Below are 21,632 nucleotides of genomic sequence, written 5' to 3'. Positions count from 1 at the left end.
TAAAAAGAAAAAAAATACATCAAGTAAATTAATAATATAAAGAAGATTATAGTTTTAAAAAACAATCTGCTTTTGAGTATCTACATATGTATAAAAATATAGCTAATACAAACCATTTGGTTATTAAGCTAAACCCCAAACTATTAAGTCCTTTCAAGAATGCTAGTGTTGGGCTAGAGTTGAGGCTCAATGGTAGAGCACTTGCCTAGCATGTGTAAGGCACTGGGTTTGATCCTCAAAACCACATAAAAATAAATAAAAGGTATTGTGTCCATCTACAACTAAAAATGAAAAAATGCTAGTGTTTTGCCTTGAACTTGTAATACAATATATAAATTCTTAAAATAATTTAGATATTTATTTCAGACCCCAAACCCAGTATTTTAAGGTTTTGACAATACATTAAATGTGCACATGGCTTACCAACATCAATGGCCACACTTAAAAATAATCTGTGAGTCATAAGTTTCCTACTAGAAGAACCTAGTTTCAGATACTTGAAATCACAATGAGTGCCAGAACCAGGATCCCTATCCAGCAGTCCAGCTCCAGAATCCTCATTTTTTATTTTATTTTTTTCAAGTATTAGGATTGAATCCAAGGACTTGCACATGCTAAGCAAGAGCTCTACCACTGAATTACATCCCTGTCCCTTAAAATCACAATGAATAATTCATATTTACATAGTATTGTCTCAAGAATTAAATTATACCCCACATTGTCATTTAGTTGATGCTTACACATTTCATTAAGCAGAAAAGTCTTAAACAAGATTACATTATTTTTTACTACTAATGAATCTGAAATTATCTTAATTAGTCCAATGACACAGCTTAACCCATAATTGTATGTCAACATTACCTCCATCACAGAGAAACTAGTTTTCATCAAACCTTTCATACAAACATATCATAAAATCTGAGTCATGAAAAAATAAACTTGAATTTTAGACCTTTGGGAATCACTGATTATTGGTTCTATACCTGGAAGAAAGGCACATACTATTCCAAATAACTCTCTCTAAAATAAATTAGACAAAATTAAAAACTCACCAAATGAGATAGAAAATTTTTCTACTGGCTCAATTACTATTCAAGCTTCTTAAATTTACAGAAGTAGAAAAGAATAAAGGCCAAAACAATTTAAAGAAAACTGCTGTATTATTTAACTAAAAAAATCAAAAGCCAGATCACAAAGGGAAAAAAATGAAGTAGATATATTTGTCAAAAAATGTCACTTAATTTCCTCCATAAATAAAGACAAAATTAACCATTTAAATTTACATTAATTTGGGGCTGGGGTTGTAGCGCAGTGTTAGAGTGCTCACCTAGCATGCATGGGACACTGGGTTCAATCCTCAGCACCACATAAAAATAAAATAAAGATATCGTGTCCACCTAAAACTCAGAAATAAATTTTAAAAATTTTTAAATAAATTTACATTAATTTATTATAGCATTACATATGGATTTAACAATCTCTCTGTTACTAAATAAAAGAAAGATAAAAACCAATATATTTCTTCCTACATAGTTTACTAGACATTGTACCAAAAAAATTTCTGGACATTTGCTTTTTAAGTACATTTGCAAGGACATAAAAGAGGAAATCATACCTGTTTTACTAATGACTTCTTGTAACTCGGCCATAGAACTGATTATTGCAGCAAGAAGGTCAGCACTGGTAAGCCAACTGAGCGCTTGTAAACAACGAAACTGTTCCCTTTGATGTTCTACAAAAATAGATAATATTCATTATGAAATGCTCCAAAAGTTTTACTGAAACCCATATTTTAAATTCATGGCAGTGTTCAGTTATTTAAGACACAAATGAAACTGCACACAAAACACTGCTTAGTGCAGAAGAAAAATCTACAAGATATGTTAGATTTGATTGACCTAATTAACTGTTTTATAGATAACTGTTAATTGAAACCAAAAAGAAATTTTCTTTAATTGTAATATATTATTTAGTAGCCTACTTTTTAAAAAAGTTAATATAGAGTGCTTCCTCAGAATAGTCCAGCGTTCAAATATCTATTAGCTAGAATATTTTACATTTGTGTCATTTTCACACAACTCAATAATTTTTTTAACTCTTATCATTTTATATTAACTCATAGAAAGTGAAAGTAAAGGAAATTAATTTTAAATCAAGTTTGTTTTAGATTGTCTTAATTTAAAAAGCACTGTACAAATCCTTTACTGCAAAAAAAAAAAAAGAAGATTCAAACATAATAAAGCTGGACAGTGTAAAATTTAAATTTTAATCAGTTTATAACAAAAAGTGTATTTAGATAAAATGTACAATTATCCATACACCACATATGTACCTATATGGATTCAGTTCTGTTTCAAGATTTGATATATTACATGATTTTTTTTTAGTATTTATTTTTTAGTTGTAGTTGAACACAGTACCTTCATTTTATTTATTTATTTTTATGCCGTGCAGAGGATCAAACCCAGCGCCTCGCAAGTGCTATGTGAGCGGTCTACCTCTGAGCCACAACCCCAGCACAACATGATTTTTAAAGATTTTGTAGAAGAGCCAACTACATTCCCAATTACTTCATTTATATGCAACTTAGATTTGAAAAACACAAATTATCTTACTTGGAAATTTATGCTTGTCTTTGGGCTCTCCTGTGCACACTAAAATGCCTATACCTTCTTTGAAACTTTCCATCCATGTAAAAAGAGAAGCACATGACTGGCCCAAAATCTTGAGTCTGTTTGCTGCCAAAATTGCAATGACACCTTTCCGAAATATACGTATCAATCCTTTGAATGATTTTTTCTTCATCTTCACTTCCTCTTGCTTCTTTTCCTCTACCGTTGACAATGCTTGGGCTAGCGTTCTAATTTCCAGTTTGAACAATTCAAAGGTGTTGACCTGCTCCTGGAGAAAATCTCTCTGTGTAGATAAAGCACAGGATCTGCTATAAAGGGGATATAATGCCCCAGCCATCAATGCACAGGCTGCCAGCAAGGATGATTGATCCCTTTGAGTCTTTGATAACATGTTTTTGAAGTGTGAATTTTCAATAGCCAACTGTTCATGGGACTTCTCAATTTGGTTCAATTTTTCCATATTTTTTTCTGCAATTTCTTGAAATTTCTAGAAAAGAAGTTAAATATTTGATCATGAAACAAATGAGCATTTTACTAATTTCTCTTTATACAAAGAAAATAATCTACTTCTTTCCCTTCAAAAGATTCAACTTTTAAAATATTCAAAAAATATATAAGATATAGGTCAAAATGTGCACACTGATCTCTAAATCCTCTAACACAGAAGCTTTACAAAAAGTACCACACATAAACTTACCACACATAACTTGACTTTCCTGTACATTTGTACATAAATACATATATTTAGAAAAGGAACGTGTACTTTTTCTGCATTAATTTCTTCCTTCTATTCTTAAGTAACTTATTTCCCACTTTAAAACAGAAATTATGCTGTCAATAGAGGCTTTCCTATATTTATTTGCCAAAATGAAAAAGGGTTAAATCAGTGTTGCAAGAAATATCATTTGACCGTCTACCACTTAATGATGAGAAGGGGTTGACTCGGAGCACTCTTATTTCAGTTTCTTTTTTCTTATCTCTACAAGACAGAAGGCTAGATACAGAGCAGCTCCAGTTGTGGGAGAAAATACTGATTGTGAAGCTGGCCCTCAGCAGCTTTCTAATCATTTTTGTCTAAAGTTTTTACAATTCAAATTTTAACTTTAAAAAAATAAAACTTTAACTGTAAAAACCATATTTTTTTCAGACATAATCCCCTTATAATTAATGAAACGGAGTTTGACACTATTTACAATCATATCAACATTCACAACCATATCACAAGTATCACAAGCATAAAGGCACACTATAATTATAAAATGTCCTTTCATACTTTCCAAATAATTGTTTACTTTAGCTATGAAGGTCAGTTACCATAGCCCAACTTGTTCTTAACAAGAAGAATTTTTATGTCCATTCAACCAAAGAGTCTCTTACACCATTCTGGGCCCATTTGTTTGCAGATAGGAGTAGAAACTGTAACCAGTTTCTTCTTATCATGCATGTTCACATGATGTCCAATTTCTTTAAGATAAATGGAGTGTTAAGGTTGGGCGAGCTAGAATGAGTCAACCTCGCATGCAGGGGCACCACCATGTGTGTTGGGTATCCCCATTCAGTCCTGCAGTCGCTAGACTACTGTCGCCCTCAAAGAGCCTGCCTCTTGCTCCCGGTGACTGTTCAGCCCAGCTTAGCTCCCTAAGGCCTCACAACAGCCTAGGGAAATAGAGGTGGCTGGGCCATGTCAGCAAAGTGGTCTCATGGTTACAGACAGGAGGACACTTACTGACTCTCAACAGGGCCACCAATAACTGTATTTTAATCACAAGAAGACAAACTGGCTCTCTATGAAATCTTACATATAATGATTAAGGTATTTCTAAGGTAGAGAGCAATTTTGTTTGTTTGTTTACTTATTTATTTACTTACTTTTTATTTATACATACCAGGGATTGAACCCACAGTGCTTAACCACTGAACCATATCCCCAGTCCATTTTCTTTTTTTCTTTTGAGAAGTTGCTCAGGGTCTCACTAAATTGCTGAAGCTGGCTTTGAACTTTCGATCCTCCTGCCTCAACCTTCCAAGCTGCTGGGAATACAGGCATATGCCACTGCACCCAGCAAAAGCAAATTTAAAAGACAAAAGATCCCAGTTTCTTTTATTGCTCATTTATCATTCAATAAACATTACTGATCACTAATCATTATTGATTACTAAATTCCATGTTCAGGAAAACAGAGAAGTAGGTCAATTATTATGTTATAATGTTATGTTAGAGAGATGCTGGATTGCCAGAGGATCATCAAAGGGAGCTTAACAAAAATGATGCTGACAGGCTTTGGGAGGGATAGGACAATTAAAGGACAAGTGGGAATGAGGTATGTAATAAAAATAACAACAAAAAAGCCAATTCCTCTAATTAGGAAGCTAGGCAATAACTATTCTTTAACAATCTAATCTAACCCTTGCAAACTACAATGACTTAACAGCTTCAACTGGATTTTTATTTGCCCAGTGAGCTGCCACACATTTAGCCATGGACCTATTTCTTTTGAAAAGCAGACTGAGGGAGTTCAGTTTTAATAAGGTAGTCATTTGGATAAATAAATATTATACCCTACAACTGTATGAGAAAGTGAAGTGCTGTCTTCATTAGGAAAGAATCCTTTGGATACATTAAGGAAACTATCTTTGTATTATTTGATTAGACTTTACTATACATAAAACTTAATGTGAAACTTTGTAAGAGATACGTGATGAGTGTGTCTGATTCCAGAGTTACCCACTGAAAACCTAGAAGAAACAAAAGGCTAAAACTGACATTAGCAGGAAGATCTCAAAGGAGATCAACTTAGGGCAAACCATAAAAACTCTTGATCACTCCACAAAATTTGGGTGTCAAAGGCTATTATCAATAATGCTAACAGGTAGTAGTCAAAATGTTTCAAACTTGTAGAAAAATACTGGTGAGGAAAATAAATCCAAATAAATAAGGTTTCCCTAAGGTGGAAAGTGGACAGAAGCATTCCTTAAAGGCATAGTTCTCAAGATAAAAGAGTATGGGAAGTACATAAGAAGTTGCTCTCTGAACACTTCAGCTTCTTGGATGCTTTCCCCTGAGCAGAGAGAAAACTGTATTTTAGACATGGTTTTCATGTTTCTATACTATACCTTAATTGCTTTACTTATTCCAACTCTTGTCTAATACCTAATCCAGCTACACCAGGGGTGGTACTATAAGAAATGGAGAAATAGAGGCATTATAACTTGCCCCCAACCACATCTCCACTGATGGCCAACCTATGGTAGCAGTAGTCTAGCAATAGAACTATGTTCCAGAGCTCCAGGCAAATGCCACTAGCACAGTAAGTAATGCTCCAGAAGGAACTTTTTAAAGGAGGAAGAAAGTCTGAGAAACAATAGCAAGGTGAATTGCTTGGAAGCAGATGTGAAGACAACCCTCTTAAGGGTTTTCTTAAAGGCAACCTTTAAGGAAAAAAACATAACACTCAGGCTGTAGCTAGATAAAAAAGAAATAAAAGCATTTAAAAGTAAGAGCCAGAAAACAGGATAATGTTCCAAAGAAGTACAAATAATTCAGAATGCCTGAAGAAAAAAGGGGATGATAGAAACTTGAGAAGTAGGTAGATAACAGAGAATTGAGAGACCTAAGTACTAAGCTGAGGAATTTAACTTTATGTGAAAACTATAAAAAGACAAAAAATCCTGGAACAGTACTATACTTGGCAAATGAATGTAAGAATTGGAAATACTGACAGAGTCTTCTAGGAGTAGTAGAGTTTCAGGGCATGTAGGTAGAATGTGGAAAGCAAATGGAATCACAAAGGTTAATTCCTTAGTCTCTCCAAAATCGGTTCCACCTGTTCAATTAAAGGAAAACTATAGAAAACCTAAAGATAAAAGAAGCAGACTAATAATAGTTGAGTAAGTGGAAATAAAATTGAACCTCTGTGTCTCAGGCAGAGGTGTGTTTTCAATAAACAACATTTTTTGAACCAAAAAAATCTTTGAAAGAATGGTTTTGCTAATGATATTTTATATATTTCAAAACAATATACAAAGTCATTAGTCAAAATAAAATGGATTGTTGAAGAAAAGCTAAAAGTAGGCCCCTTATGGCAAAGACTAAGTTTATTTTAACACATGACAGATCTCAAACTCCTTCACAATATACAGTTAGTCACTTTCAACTAGACTCTGAGGTTGATAGTTTACAGATAATGAAACTGAGGTTTAGTGAGGTTAAATAATTTGCCCAAGGTTCCTTCATCTGGGTTTACCTAATCCTTTTAGCCAACCTTGATGTCTTTACTCACCAAGGTTTTCCCCTTTAGCCACATCTCGCATGCCTTCCCCATAAAGACTTTACCTTTTCCTGCTATCCTCAATATGATGAAAAAGGAGAGGTTAGTCTGCTTTTCTACCATCCAGACATTAGTATTACTACTTCTTTTCACAATTTAACAGGATCTCTAGCACCCCCAGGCCCTTTCCCTTCTTTTTTCCCTGTACTGTTCAAATTCTAACAATATTTCAGCTCCTATCTATTCTATGACACTTTCTACTACCATCATTCTCTCACAACTGATCTTGACTTTTGCTGAACTAAATTAAAAATCACTGAAAAATTTAATTTCTACACTGATACTTACAAATTTCATATATATATATTCTCTCTCTCTCTCAAATACAATAGATTGCTAGTTCCTAGAGGGCAGGAATTATTTACTATGGAGTCTGTCATCATGCTCTAAACCCTATAGGTATTTAGTAAATATTGAATGAATAAAATAACTCTTTATAAAATCATCCCTAGGGGCTAGGGTTATGGCTCAGTGGTAAAGCACTTGCCTAGCATGTGTGAGGCTTTGGGTTCAATTCTCAGCACCACATATAAATAAATAAAATTAAGGTCCATCAACAACTAAAAATTTTTTTTTCAAAAATTATCCTACTGTTTTGCACACAGTTTTGCCCATAATAAGCACTGAATAATACCTAATGAAAGAAAAAAGCTTTACGATGTAAAGAAAAGAAAACTATATTTAAAAAGATAGTTACAAATATAATTTGGAACTTGTCAGCATGTCAAAATTCTATTTTAAATTAATCGTGACTTTCCACAGGGACTTTCAGAGGTATTGCATTATTTACTGTGAATTATTCTTGAAGAACAAAGCCTGTTTGATGGTGAAGCTGGAAACCACTATAGAGCAAATTTGCCTTAAAAAAAAAAAAATCCAGTGTTCTCCACCCAAGGAGATTAAAGGACAATATTTTTAAGCAAACATAAGAAACATCACTTTCATATGGCACAAAAGCATTCCTAGTACTGAAATAACCTATTCCTTAGTGTATTTAATATCAAAAAATAATATTCTCAAATTCCTCCCTCAAAGAAGCATTCTTATCTTGAAAATTTTTTAACTTAAAAAAGATTAAAAAAGAATAGGATATCTGAATATCTTTTACATAGATCTTTTTAGTATATCGAAAATACTATATATAATTTCACTAATTTTTCTTTTCTTGCTTTTCTTCAAAGTGCATCCAAAATGATGCTTCTTTCCTTAGTGAAACACCTGCCCTACCTCCTGAAATACACCTTTCAGGGACACCTAATTGGCTTCCAGAATTCCATAAACTTTTGACACTTTGGGCCCAAAATTAAAACACTTCCCTAGAAGTAAAATTCTTTTTTTAATTACTCAACTTTTAGTTCTTGTTCTTCAATTTGACACAAATTGCAATCCGGACATGCAATGACACACAAACATCAAAGAATTTCATTTAAAATGTCTTATTTGTACAAATTATTTGTCTTTTATGTAATGGCAATATTGAAAAATATAACAAACACATATTCACCTATTTTTCCTATGATATGAATGTTTCTCTGTTAAAAATAAAGAACATCTTGTAGAGAAACCAGAACCCTTATACATTGCTGATGAGAATGCGAAATGGACAGTTTGGCAGTTTCTCAAAAAGTTAAACATAAAATTATCATAAGACCTAGTCATCATCTATGTAGATAAACACTACATATGTGACTATTTGTATATACCCACATATACAAACACACACATATACACAAACTCTGTAGTGATTATTTAACTTAACACTAATTTTATTATGCAAATTTTAGCAGGTCAAAATATATGTGCTAAAAATGATATGTGCCTGCTTTTAATCTTATTTCTAATACAATACAAATTATAAATTTCCTTTGAATAAGCCATGCCCCAGAAAACCAGTTTTCTTTATCATTAGACAGAATAAAAGTATCGGTCCAGGAAAGATGTTTGATTTGTGGACTGTTATATTACCTAAGACTACTTGGAAGGTTGGCAGTATATCTCTGAATTCTGATCCATCCCATGTCTTCCCATCCATGTTTCAGATCCTGGAGAAGACATGGGTTGGCTCAAATCTCCTCCATGAAGCCTTCTCAAACTTTGACAACTTCCTCTTCTAAATTTATAGCATTCTTTTGGCATTTAATTATGCACAGCCTTCTGGTAAACTTTATATCATATAATTGCTCATGTGCCGCTGCAACTAAATATTACACTTATTGAAGAAAGAACTATGTATTATACCTTTTTGCTTGTATCAAAATATGAAACACAAAGTCCTATAGATGACATATAACATTTTTAATTAACAATAATTAAAGAATTGTTTTAATATTCTTACCATGGTAGATAATTTAAAGTAGAGGTACTGTACTAAAATTTCAATTTCTCAGGAAAAAACTAAGAAATAAAAATTTGTGTGGATGACTAACACTGTGGAACTACTTAGTTTTTTCATACATTATTATCATGTTTAATTATTAGTTAATCAATAATCACTTGGAGGCATGGAGTTGTGGCTCAATGGTAGAGTGCTTGCCTTGCACTGGGTTCCATTCTCAGCACCATATAAAACAAATAAATAAAACAAAGATATTGTGTCTACCTACAACTAAAAAAATATTTTTAAAAAAATCTTTTGAGCTGGGGTTGTGGCTCAGCAGTAGAGCACTGGCCTAAAACATAGGAGGTGCTGGATTTGATCCTCAACACCACATTATAAATAAATAAATAAATAAATAAATAAATAAATAAATAAATAGTATTCTGTCCAACTACAATTTATATATTTATATATTTTTTATTTATTTTAAAGAGTTACTTAGAAATATGAGTTAAAGGAATAAGAAAATGAAATGTCATTAGACCTATTATCAGATATTCCTTTAAATTCAAACATATTTTTCTAAAAGAAATAGTGCTACAGTGCAATACAAAAAATGATTAGAAGTTAAAGATGGTGATAATGTATTAAAGTAGTCCATACATTCACTTTGTAATTTCTGAATGCCAAACAATGTGCTCAACATTTAACATTGGTTATCACCATTCTAATGCAGTCCCTAGAACTTCCTTGCTACACAAACTTGTTACCAGTTGTCTGAACCATAGTTTCCTCACTTGTGAAATAGAAATGATGCTTAAATGACCTATCTCCTATGGCTGTTGTAGGGTTTAAGAAATAAGTTATGTGAAAGCATTGAAAAGTCTATTGAACATTATGCAAACTCAACTGACAGCATCAGATTAACAAAAACAATGTCTAAGACAAGTATGTGAAAATTACAAGATTTTTCCAAACTTTCATTAGAGGTACTTACTCACACCAACTCAGTTCATCATAATTTCCTATGCATACAACTGTACATACTATGCATACTCTCTGTGAAGCAGCATGTAAGGAACAATAAACCTCAACAATATCAACAACTTCCACTTTAACCTCTGAATATTTTTTAGAATTCAATTAAATGGGAAAACGTTCCAACCTCTAATAACTTTTAAATTACTAAGCCAGATTTCTTGCCAAATGCACTCTCAATAACAACATAAATACAATGCAATGTAATATGATAAACCTGAATTTCTTTCCTTTTTTATCTCCATTATAAACTCATTTGATTTTACAAAAAGGTCAAGCTAACGGGTTTACAATAAACATTACATCATGTTACTCTTAATTAACTGATAGTGAAAACCCTTTACTTCTAGAAGGAAATTCTTGTTCTAGTAATTTAATCTTCTTCAGATAGAAAAATGACAACATAAATACTAACATGACAAAAGCAAAGTTAGTAAATGGAATGGAATGTGGCATTTGGCCCAGAAGTTTCAATAAGCATAGACACTTAAGATGTATTTACATGATGGCTCAACTGCATTTAAATTCAAGAATTACCCTACCATGTGGCTGGCAAACTTGACCTAAGTAAAAACATGCTGTGATACAAAGAAAAAAAAAAAAGGTTATTAGGTCTATAAGTTTCATTTATCTAATAGCATTTAACTGTTTAAAAAACTTTCTTATTCAAAAATTTTACATGTAACTTCATTACCTTTTTTTCAAATAAAAGTAATTCAAATCCAAATATTGTTTTTTTTATTATTTAACCATCTGTCTTTCACTGATTTCTTACAATAACCAAACATTAGATTCAGGAGTGTACAAGTCAGTCATTTGTTTTCCAGCAGATGGCCTCTACTAATGGCTATGTTCATTCTAACATCAAACATCCCTACAATCCACAATCCTATGAAATAACTATGGGTTTTTCCCACTCATGTTCTTATCAATATAATCTTTAAGTGCATTAAGTAATATAAAATGAAATTATTTTATTTCCATTGCAGGTTTTTTGAGATCAGATCTATAGAATTAATTATAAAAAATTTCTGAAATAAAATTTATAAGTTTTATAATATCCATTATAATACCACTTTACCAAATATAAAACCAAAATGAATGCTGCTGTGTATTCCATTATATTTGATGAAAATTCAAATATGTGCATAATAAAGAGTATATGCCACATTAATGCCCTTTGAGTGAATAATAAAAATGATGGCTTTAATTTACAGTCACATGAATCAAAACCTATAGTGTAACAAGTTCTTCAAATTAAAGTCTTCAGTGGAACTTCTCCTAAGACATTAGCATTTATGATGATAGATTGATTCCCTTACTTCAAAAGTGAATTGCTACAGCTTCCTACAAATCCAGAGTAAAATAAATGTGTTCAAGACACTTATAGGAAAAGGAGAAAGTTAGAAGACTCTTACTACCTGAACTAAGGACTTAAAAAAGGCTACATTAATTCAACCAGTATTGAAAAAAGGACAGGCATATAAATAAACTTCATTACAGAAAGGCCAGTCTTTTTAACAAATAGTACTGGGAAAACTAGACATCCACACACCCACCCCAAAAAAGTCACCTCAATGTAAATCTCAGATATTTACAAAAGTTAACCTGAAATTGATCATGGGCCTAGATATAAAATCTGAAACTATAAAATGGCAAGAAGAAAAAATAGTAAAATAACTAATGACCATGTACTTAGGCAAAGAATTCTTATATGCAACACCAAGAACAACCTATAAAAGGAAATGTTAAAAAGATGGTCATCTGTTTTATCAAAGCTGAAATGTTCTTTTGCTCTACAAAAGTACTACTAAAAAGATGGCAGAAAATATTAGCAAATAGCATATCTGACAAATGACAAATTCAAAATATATAAACAATCCTCAATATTCAGCAATAAGAGAACAAAAATGCAACTAAAAATAGGGCAAAAGACGTAATCAGATAATTCATCAAAGAATACACACAACAAATAAGCATATAAATAAGTTTTCAATTTTTTTAACTCATTACAGAAAATGTAAATGAAAACACCAATGACATTCCACTATACACCTATTAGAATGACTAAAATTTAAAATGAAAACACATGCTGGCACAGATACAGAGCAAACAGAACTCTTACACGGATAGGGAGAATTCAAGATGTTACAGCCACTTTGGAAAACGATTTGACAGTTTAAGTTAAATATACACTTACCCATTCACAAAAGAGAAATGAAAAACTTAGGATCAAATAAAAAACTCCTCATGACTGTTTAATGCATCTTTAGTCATAATTACCCCCCAAGTTTAAAACAACCCAAAGATCTATCAAGTATACTTCTGGATAAACAGTTGTACAGGTATATAACAGAATATTACCCAGAAATAAAAAGGAATTAACTACTGATACATGCAGAACATAAATAAATCCCCAATATATCTTTCTTTCTTTCCTTTCTTTCTCCCTCCCTTCCTTTCTTTACTGTACTGGGAATTGAACCCAGAGGTGTTCTCACTAACTTCCCCAGGCTGACCTCAAACTTTCAATTCTCTTGCTACAGCCTTTCAAGTAGCTGGGATTACAGGAGGACACCACCATGCCCAGCCAAATATATATTTTTTAAGTAAAAGAAGCCTGACTCCAAAGGCTTTTTTTTTTTTTTTTTTTTAGGTGGTAGTGCTGGGGATTGAACCCAAGGCTTTGGGCATGCAAGATAAGCACTTTACTGACTGAGCTATATCCTCAGCCCTCCATAGGCTATTTTTTATTCCATTTATGTAACATTCTAGAAAGGGTACAACTCTATAGATACACACACAAAAAAAAAAAAACTATGATTCCCATACATGGTCAAGTGTTTTTTCACAAATATACTATGGCTATTCCATGAAGAAAGGAAAGTGTTGAACAAATTATGTGAGAACAATGAGTGTAGAGGAAAAACAAACCTTAGCCTGAACCTAAGATCACACACTCCAATTGCAATTGACCACTAACTTACATATAAAAACTAAACACCATAAAACTTCTACAGGAAAACCTTGCAGTAGTACTAAAAATTTGTGGAGCACATAAAAATAACCAAAATAGAAAACTACATATAAGCTTGACTTTGTCAAAATTTTAAAATTTGTGATTATCAAAAGAAACATTAAAATGAAAAGATGAATGAGAGACAGGGATAAAATACCTAGGAAACACATACAGATCCTCCTAAACTTATGATGGGGTTATGTCCCAATAAATTGAAAATGCATTTATTACAACTGAACTATGAAGTATCATAGCTTAGCAACACAGTACACTATTATTTACCCAGTAATCATGCCTGGGAATGACACTTTGCTGCCACTGTCCAAATAAGAGTGTACCATACTGCATCTCACTAGCCCAGGAGCAGATCAAAACTCTACTGAATGCAAAAAAACACAAAACTCTACTGAATGCATATCACTCTCACATCATCATAAATTCAAAAATTCATAAGTAAAACCATAACTTGAGGACCATCCACATACAACAAAGGGTATGTACACAGGATATATACAGAACTCTTTCAATTCAATAATAAGATATAAACATCTCAACCTTTTAAATGGACACACACCTGAAGAAATGTTTGATAAATTAAGATATGAAAATCGCAAGAAAGTGTATGAAAAGTTAATCACCAAGAAAATGTAAATTAAAAACATAATGAAATGTTTTGTTTTGTTTTTTTTGGTACCACAGATTGAACCTAGAGGTGCTTAACCACTGAGCCACATTCCCCAAGGCTTTTGGTTGCCATTTTAAAACTACTACAATGCCTAAACTAAAAGACAAAACTAAATGCTGCAGTAGATGCAAAACAATGGAAACTCTCATATATTGCCAATGGGAATATGAAGCAACATAAGCATTTCGAAAAAAAAATTTTGGCAATTTCTGATAAAAATACTCCTACCTCATGACCTGACAATTGTATTCTTAGTTAACCAAGAAAAATGAAAACATATGTTGATAAAAGACTTGTATAAGCCAGGCATAGTGGCACACACCTGTAATCCCAACAATTCAAAGGATCACAAGTTCAAAGCCAGCCTCAACAATTTAGTAAGACCCTGTCTCAAAATAAAAAGAATCAGGGATGTGGCTCAGTGGTTAAACACCCCTGAGGTCAATTCCTAATAAAAAAAAAAAAAAACTTGCATAACAATGTTTGTAGCAAGTTTATTTATAAAGCCAAAAATTGAAAAGAACTCAAATATGTATCAATTCACATTCAATCAAACTGTGAGGTAGTGGGGCTCAGTATTTGAGCACTTGCCTAGCATGTATAAGGCTCTGGGTTCAATATTCAGCATTAAAAAAAAATGCAGTGTATCTGTAAAATCAAATACTACCCAGTTATAAAGAAAACTGAAATTACTGATACAACACAAATAACATTATACTCAAAACCTTAATATTGAGTGAAATATGCCAATGACCAAAGACTAAATATTGAATTATTTCATTTATATGCAATTCAAAAACTATTGAAACTAACCCATGATGACAGGCATCAGAGCAATGGTTGCCTATGAAGAATGAAAACTGACTTGGAAACAACACAAAAGAATTTTTTGGAGTAATGAAAAAGTTTCCAGTCTTAAGTAGGGTAATGATTACATGAGTCTTTAATCAAAACATCAAATTACATACTTAAGATCCATGTACTTTATATGAACACACAACCAGTGAAACTCCATAACATGTACTTGTATGATATGTCAAAATACATTCTACTGTCTTCTATAACTAAAAAGAACAAATAGAAAAGAAAAGAAAGAAAAATCCATGTACTTCACTGTATTTCAATGTTATCTCCAAAAAAATAAATTGTTGGGTCTTTTATAGACAACACATCATATAATGGTCTGCACACAATGAATAAATTACTATTTTTATAAAGCATATTTATTGATTCATTCAAACTCAAATAGAAAGGTCTAAGTTTATATGGTGTCCTTAAGTTTGAGAAAACAGAGTAGTCTGATTTCAAGCACTATGAAACCAATTATTGGCAAATAAAAACTAAATACATACATAAATAAATGTACATCTGTGTATATATGTGTGTGTACATGAGTAGATGGATTTTTTTTAAATAAGACTTGCCAGTGTAACCCTGAATTAACAAAATTAAGACATTAAATACCAAATGAATCATGGGAAGAATCACAACCTTCTGGCTCCTAAGTAACCTATCATGGAAACAGAAGTGGCCTATTAATAAATATAATACCAAAAATATAAATATATACACAATTATCATTTTATTCATGATGAGTGGAAATTATAGTTAACAATATAAGTAATGTTAACAATAACTTATATGGGAAAAACATGGTTAACAACCTATAACTTCTATTCTCTGCCAAATCCAACACAGAAGATACATTTCAAAGTCAATTTTCTTGCAACAGTGCCTATAACTGTAACCCTAGCTCTTGTATAATGTTATTAGATATAACAAATAACATTACCAAATGAATAAAATGATAGTTCTCGTGGAAACCCCCATAAATTGAGTAAACTGGATAAAAGGATAATTACATTAACACTGACAATTTTTAACAAATCTCTTAACCTTTTATTTTTAAAATAAAAGATATACAATTTTATCATTTAATTGAACAGTGCATGCCGAGATATTTTAATCAAAAATTTGTCTTTCCAAATTTAAGTAAAGACAATCTTAAGACACACACAAAACACCTATCTGTGGGTTTGTACATGTTTACATGATCATATGATGTGTGTGTGTGTGCACCTAAACAAGTTCTGTGGGGTTCTCATAAAGTTTCAAACTGATTTATAGTTGGTATGAAAAACATGAGAAGTGACCAAACTGAGTAATCCATTTTTTAAAGCTTTTTGTATAGTAGCATACCTGTGCCCTCTTCTGTACCTCGAGGAGAAGTTCAGAATACTGCAGTTCCAGTTCCTTCTTTTGTTTGTGCCAGCAGCTCTCTTGGGCTTTGATCTGTTCTGCCACTTTGTTAAAGGTGTCTTCCTGAGTCTGTTGAAGTTCTCTCATTGTGTCAGATTTATTTTTACAGATATACTCTAGATGGCTTATCTATAAGAAGAAATGAAACAGAGTGAGACATACTAACAAATCACTTCCACCACAAAAACACTCCATATTTTCTACTATATTTTATTTGTTAATAACATCTGAAATTTTTAAGTTAAAATGTAAATATAATAATAGGAATTATCATATTTTTGCAGAAAATTATAACATTTTTAGACTTAGACAATAAATTTTTATTCTTTTCTTTATGATAAAGTTATTCATTCTATAAATCAACTTTAATGAGATGATTAAGAAGCTATTCTTACTTCAGAAACCAGAATTCCAGCGATTCAGATATCTCAATGGGAAAGGAAGAATTCAAATGAGAATTACAAATCTGCAAACATTTTACACATTATAAAGCTAAATATTCCAACCATTTAATTTAACAAACACTGAAAAGAAAAATATTATCTTCTAAAGTTTATGACAATTAATGATGTTCTGTGAAAAATTTAACCATTACCATCTCAGAGGGTTAAAACACACTCATTTTAATTATCAGTAATTTTATACCAATTATATATACATTCTCAATCACAAACAGCATCTGTGCTTCTTATAATTTAGTCTCTCATTTCTCAGTACTTCTCAATAGGATCAAGGTAAAATGTTCAACAATAAGAAATCTCACCCTGAAATTGGGCTGTTTTATTAGTTCAGAGATTTTTTTAAAACTTACAAAACAGTTTTTCCCTTCCTATCTCTTAAGAGCAAATGTCATTTTAACTAAGACTGAGAAACGACCACATAAACACAGTTCTAACCAGTTCAACAGACTCAGGATAAGAAACAATACCTTCGACATTGACATATGTTGATCTTCTAAGCCATTTAAAATTTCTGTAACCAAAAGCAGGATTTTTCTTTATTGGAAAAATTCCTAGGCTTGTGAAATGGTAAAGTGACCATAAAAGTTTACTGTTTTGTTCCACAAAATATACATCTTACCTTCTAAAGCATGGATTGGGTTTTCTCATATACAGGTTGTTGTGTTTCAAAAAATAAGTCATAAGCACAGAATTTAAAATTTTCTAAGTGCTTTTAAAATAATACCTCATATTTTCTAAGCAAAGCATTTTAAGATTATGTTTTTGAATAACTGTATCCTGTTTCTATTTTATGCTAACATAAAGAGTTGGTTTATTAATGTAAATGACTAAGTTCTTTGAATTGCTTCATCAGTAAGATTAATTTATTTTCTTTTAATTAGGTCCCTGTGGCTAATACTGGCTAGTAGTATTAGCATGTCCTGCTCAGAAAGTGGAGCTTAGAGACTTCATACAGACTTCAGTCACATTTACATGCCCACAGCAATGGCATCAAACTGAGTTGTAGACAAGCCATAATTAATGGTATTGAATTATTAACATCCAAATTCTTTTTGAAATAAGATGAATGTCAGCCCCTCTTAATGATACTGTGATGTGGACAAATGTCACTGAATTTAATAGAGGTATCTGGTGCCTGAGGACAGTTACCTTCTCATTAGCCCTGTTGAGGTCTGCAATGAGGGCATCAACATTCTCCTGCAAGATTGCACAAAGCTCAGACCAAGAGAATTTATCCAACATGCCTTCTGGTTGTTTTATGAGCACACAGCCTGCTACCAAGTGCTGATACAAGGTATGAAGAAAGGTTAGCTTCTCCTGAAAGAAAAAAGACAAATTAATTTGTTTGTAAACATTATAAGAAGACAGGAAATACAAATAGTAAAGAATTTATTTTTAAAACTTTGAAATTAAAATACTCAAGTTTCAGATACTATCCTTTAATGACTTTTTCACATTCAAACCAAGCATTGCTAGACTACTTGGAATTGCTTATACTTGGTATTCAAAACCAAACTTTGTGTAGAAACTAGAAGACCAGGATTCAAACCCCAACTTTGCTGTTCATGAGAATGTGGTCTGAGTAGGCACCTTGTTCAGATCTAAGCTCCCTTGATGTAACATGAGGTGTCCAGACTCAAAATTTTTAAACTTTTCTAATTGGAAGTCAATATGGCAATTCTATAGTTTCATGCTTATATTTTCTAAAACATGTAAGTCAAACAATAAAGAAAAGAGTGTGATTCAACTCTGATGAAGAAAAAGTTATACCAATATCTGTACTTTACATGTACACAATTACTTAGCTTTCTTCTTACTCCAGAGAATCCAGTTTCTTTACCACTTATAGGAAATCTATCCCAAGCCCCTTAGGCGAAGTAGACAGTGATATAAAAGATATGGAAGAAGGCCTCATTTGTTTTTCCCACTTATAAGTTTATACAGTATGTGCCACACTGGGCATTTGTAGGTGTTTAAACATTACAGGCAAGAAAAAATGTGGATATAGCAGCCTAAGAAATATTCTCAAAAATTTCCAGTCAGAAATATGCTTTTTTAAAGATCTTTTAAAAGTATATTATTATTACAGTAACTAAACTATCTATTATGGAATGACCTAAAAATATTTACTGTGCTCTGAAATATGGATAAACTTGATCCTATCTTGAACACACAAGAATTCACTACTATAGAGTCAAATGGCCCTCTTTATAAGGTATTTCATCTATAGAGTCCCAAAGCATAGAACTCAAAGACAAGGTAATTGTGAAGTTGCAAAATGAATATTTAATATAGATAAGTTCCCTCGAGATGCTTTTATAGATCAGTAAGAAAACTTTTTTTAAAAAAAATTTGAAAGTAAAAAATTGAGAAGTCTGTCTTCTAGATTTAAAAAAACTACAGCATATAAAAATGTGTTGGAATTAGAAATTGTAGAAATAGCTTTCCTGAATATTTCAAAATGTGTATCATCAAATCATTCTATATGCCACCTTGCTTTTTCCAAATAAAATAATTTTAAAACCAAAGATTTTAAAATGTAGTTACAACCACAAATTTGAGTCAAGAAATCAGAAAAAAAAAAGTTTTGTAAATGTGCTATGCATTACCTTTTTTTTTTTTTTTTTTTGGCAGTGCTAGAAATTGAACCCAAGACCTCACACATGCCAGACAAGTGCTCTGCCGCTGAACTGTGTCCCCAGATCTGCCCTGTCCTTTTAAAAAAGCAGTGAAAGATGTTTTTTGCACTAGGTTGAAGTGAATAAATATATTAAAAACTATAAATACCCAAATGTAATATTCAGGCACTAAAATCTTTCTCCTCCACATTTTTGCCAAAGGATCACATTCATCCTCAAGAAAAATTCATTGTCACCATTATGTCCTTTTTGCTTGGGCTACAATAAACCGAGCATGATAATCATCCATTTGGCGTGCAAAGAAAATCACAAGATCAAAAATCAATTCACATGTGTCGAATCCAGCCACAACGCTGTAGACATGCTGACTTTACAATATAGTCAGGCTTCTAGTTTCCTTTACTGTAATCATTATCTGATGTGTAGAACAATTCCAACCCCTTCATGTGGACACAATTTAAATCCCAGACTGTAAGAAGAGTGGAAAGAATGTTTCCTTTTGCTCTCTTGGCATTCTTGTTCCTATTTGTTAGAGTAATGAACTCAATATGCAGGACAACTTTAGATAAACCAGTTCCACTAGCTACACTAGATCTATATCCCATGGGTTAAAGAAAATATAAGATAATAATTCCATTCACACCGGCTCATTCAGAATATGAAATTTTTATCATCATATTTTAAGAAGTCATTAATAAATACAATGGGCAGACAACTCTCCATTGCAAAGAAGTTTAAATTCTATGAAACTTTTATTTCCTAAATTTTTGTTAATACTCTATAATTATAAAGAGTAAGTTAGAGACAGTCTACTAACATTGATATTATTTCTGTTTTCCAAATAAGAAAACTAAGATTTAAAGAGACTAGGCTGTGTGGCTTGTCCACAGTTACATTGTTAGTAAACAGAAATATCAGAATTCAGAAGTCTACCTGATTACAAAAATCATACTCTTTCTATCATACCGAGCTGTAGAACTTCTGAAATAAAAAATAATTTTGTCATTGGCAAACAGGCAAACCTTAAAAGGACAGTTAGGAACTTAGAGTCAAGGAAAATTAATGGTCCAAGTGACAGAGGGCTGAACTATATTACTTTTCTCACAAAACAGGATAACACCGGTGGAATGAAATAACTGAGTTTGCAGCTGTCATGAAAATTTCAAAATACTTAATCTCAGAATAACTCTTTTCTTTTTTTTTTTTAGGACTTTTTTTTTCTTATGGTACTGGGGATTGAACCCAGGGGTACTTTACCACTGAGCTACATCTCACACCTTTGTATTTATTTATTTATTTTTATTTGGGGACAGGGTCTCCCAAAATTGCTTAAAGCCTCATTAAGTTGCTGAGGCTGGCCTCAAACTTGTGATCCTCCTGCCTCAGCCTCATTGGGATTATAGGCATGCACCACCATGCCCAGCTCAGAACAATTTTTTTTAACTCTCTGGACATAATAACCTATTTATTTATTTATTTACTTGGTGCTGAGGATCGAACCCAGTGCCTCACGCATGTTAAGCAAGTGCTCTACCATTGAGCCACAACCCCAGCCCTCAGAACAATTTTAATTAAAACTAGTAGTTACTTGGTGCGTGTCAATGCATAAAAAATACAAAACTGAGATTAGTGAAAAGCCTTTTCAAGCCATCTTCCAGTTTCAGGTAGTACCTCAGTGTCCTTATGGAATGCCTGGGAGAGTTTCTGCAGTTCACTTTCACACTGAGCTGCTCGCGCCTTTTCTTTTTCCCAACAGTGCAGCACATTTTGTAGCTCCATTTTCAAAGTGCTTATTAAAGCCTCTCGGTCTGCACATTTTGTGCGTAAATGACTTAATTCTTTATGAGCATCAGTGATTTTATCCTGAAGTTCCTGTCAGAGACATAAATAGACTATAGACCATACAAGAGAGAGTGGAGACAGCAGGCATACAAATACAAAATATGTGATGAAAACTTTCAAAGCTAATACAAAAGAATCAAGCACTTACTTGTAATGCTAAACACTAAGATATTATACTACATATATTTTCTATGTATAATATTTTAACTCAACAGTTAGAAAATCGGTTATGTTTGAGCATTTACATAAAATGTTAATAAGCTCTTTGAAGGGAGATTTACTTAAAACTCATAAAAAAATAACTTGGTGATTCAAAAAATTTTAATAACATTTTAAGTAATATTTTGAAAAATAAATCTTTTAACATTTAATATAAGAACATTTACTTTCCTCTGATATTCTATACTAATA

The 21,632-nt window shown here is 32.1% G+C and overlaps 1 protein-coding gene across 3 annotated transcripts in view; it reads right to left on the bottom strand.

Annotated features, from left to right (window-relative positions):
• The window catches only part of Ccdc171 (coiled-coil domain containing 171), a 378,035-nt gene that overhangs the window by 195,152 nt on the left and 161,251 nt on the right, over positions 1 to 21,632 (bottom strand). For all 3 annotated transcript variants that reach the window (XM_078047666.1, XM_078047667.1, XM_078047665.1), the window contains 5 exons: positions 21,051 to 21,251; positions 17,890 to 18,057; positions 16,220 to 16,408; positions 2,616 to 3,120; positions 1,616 to 1,732 (listed from right to left, as the gene is read on the bottom strand). In XM_078047666.1, coding sequence (XP_077903792.1) covers positions 1,616 to 1,732; positions 2,616 to 3,120; positions 16,220 to 16,408; positions 17,890 to 18,057; positions 21,051 to 21,251 — 1,180 coding nt within the window. The remainder of the gene's footprint in view (positions 1 to 1,615; positions 1,733 to 2,615; positions 3,121 to 16,219; positions 16,409 to 17,889; positions 18,058 to 21,050; positions 21,252 to 21,632) is intronic.

The sequence above is a fragment of the Ictidomys tridecemlineatus genome, chromosome 4 (assembly GCF_052094955.1).
Source record: "Ictidomys tridecemlineatus isolate mIctTri1 chromosome 4, mIctTri1.hap1, whole genome shotgun sequence".
NCBI lineage: Eukaryota > Metazoa > Chordata > Mammalia > Rodentia > Sciuridae > Ictidomys > Ictidomys tridecemlineatus.
Note: the sequence above shows the minus strand (reverse complement) of the source record. Positions and strands in the feature narration are given on the sequence as shown.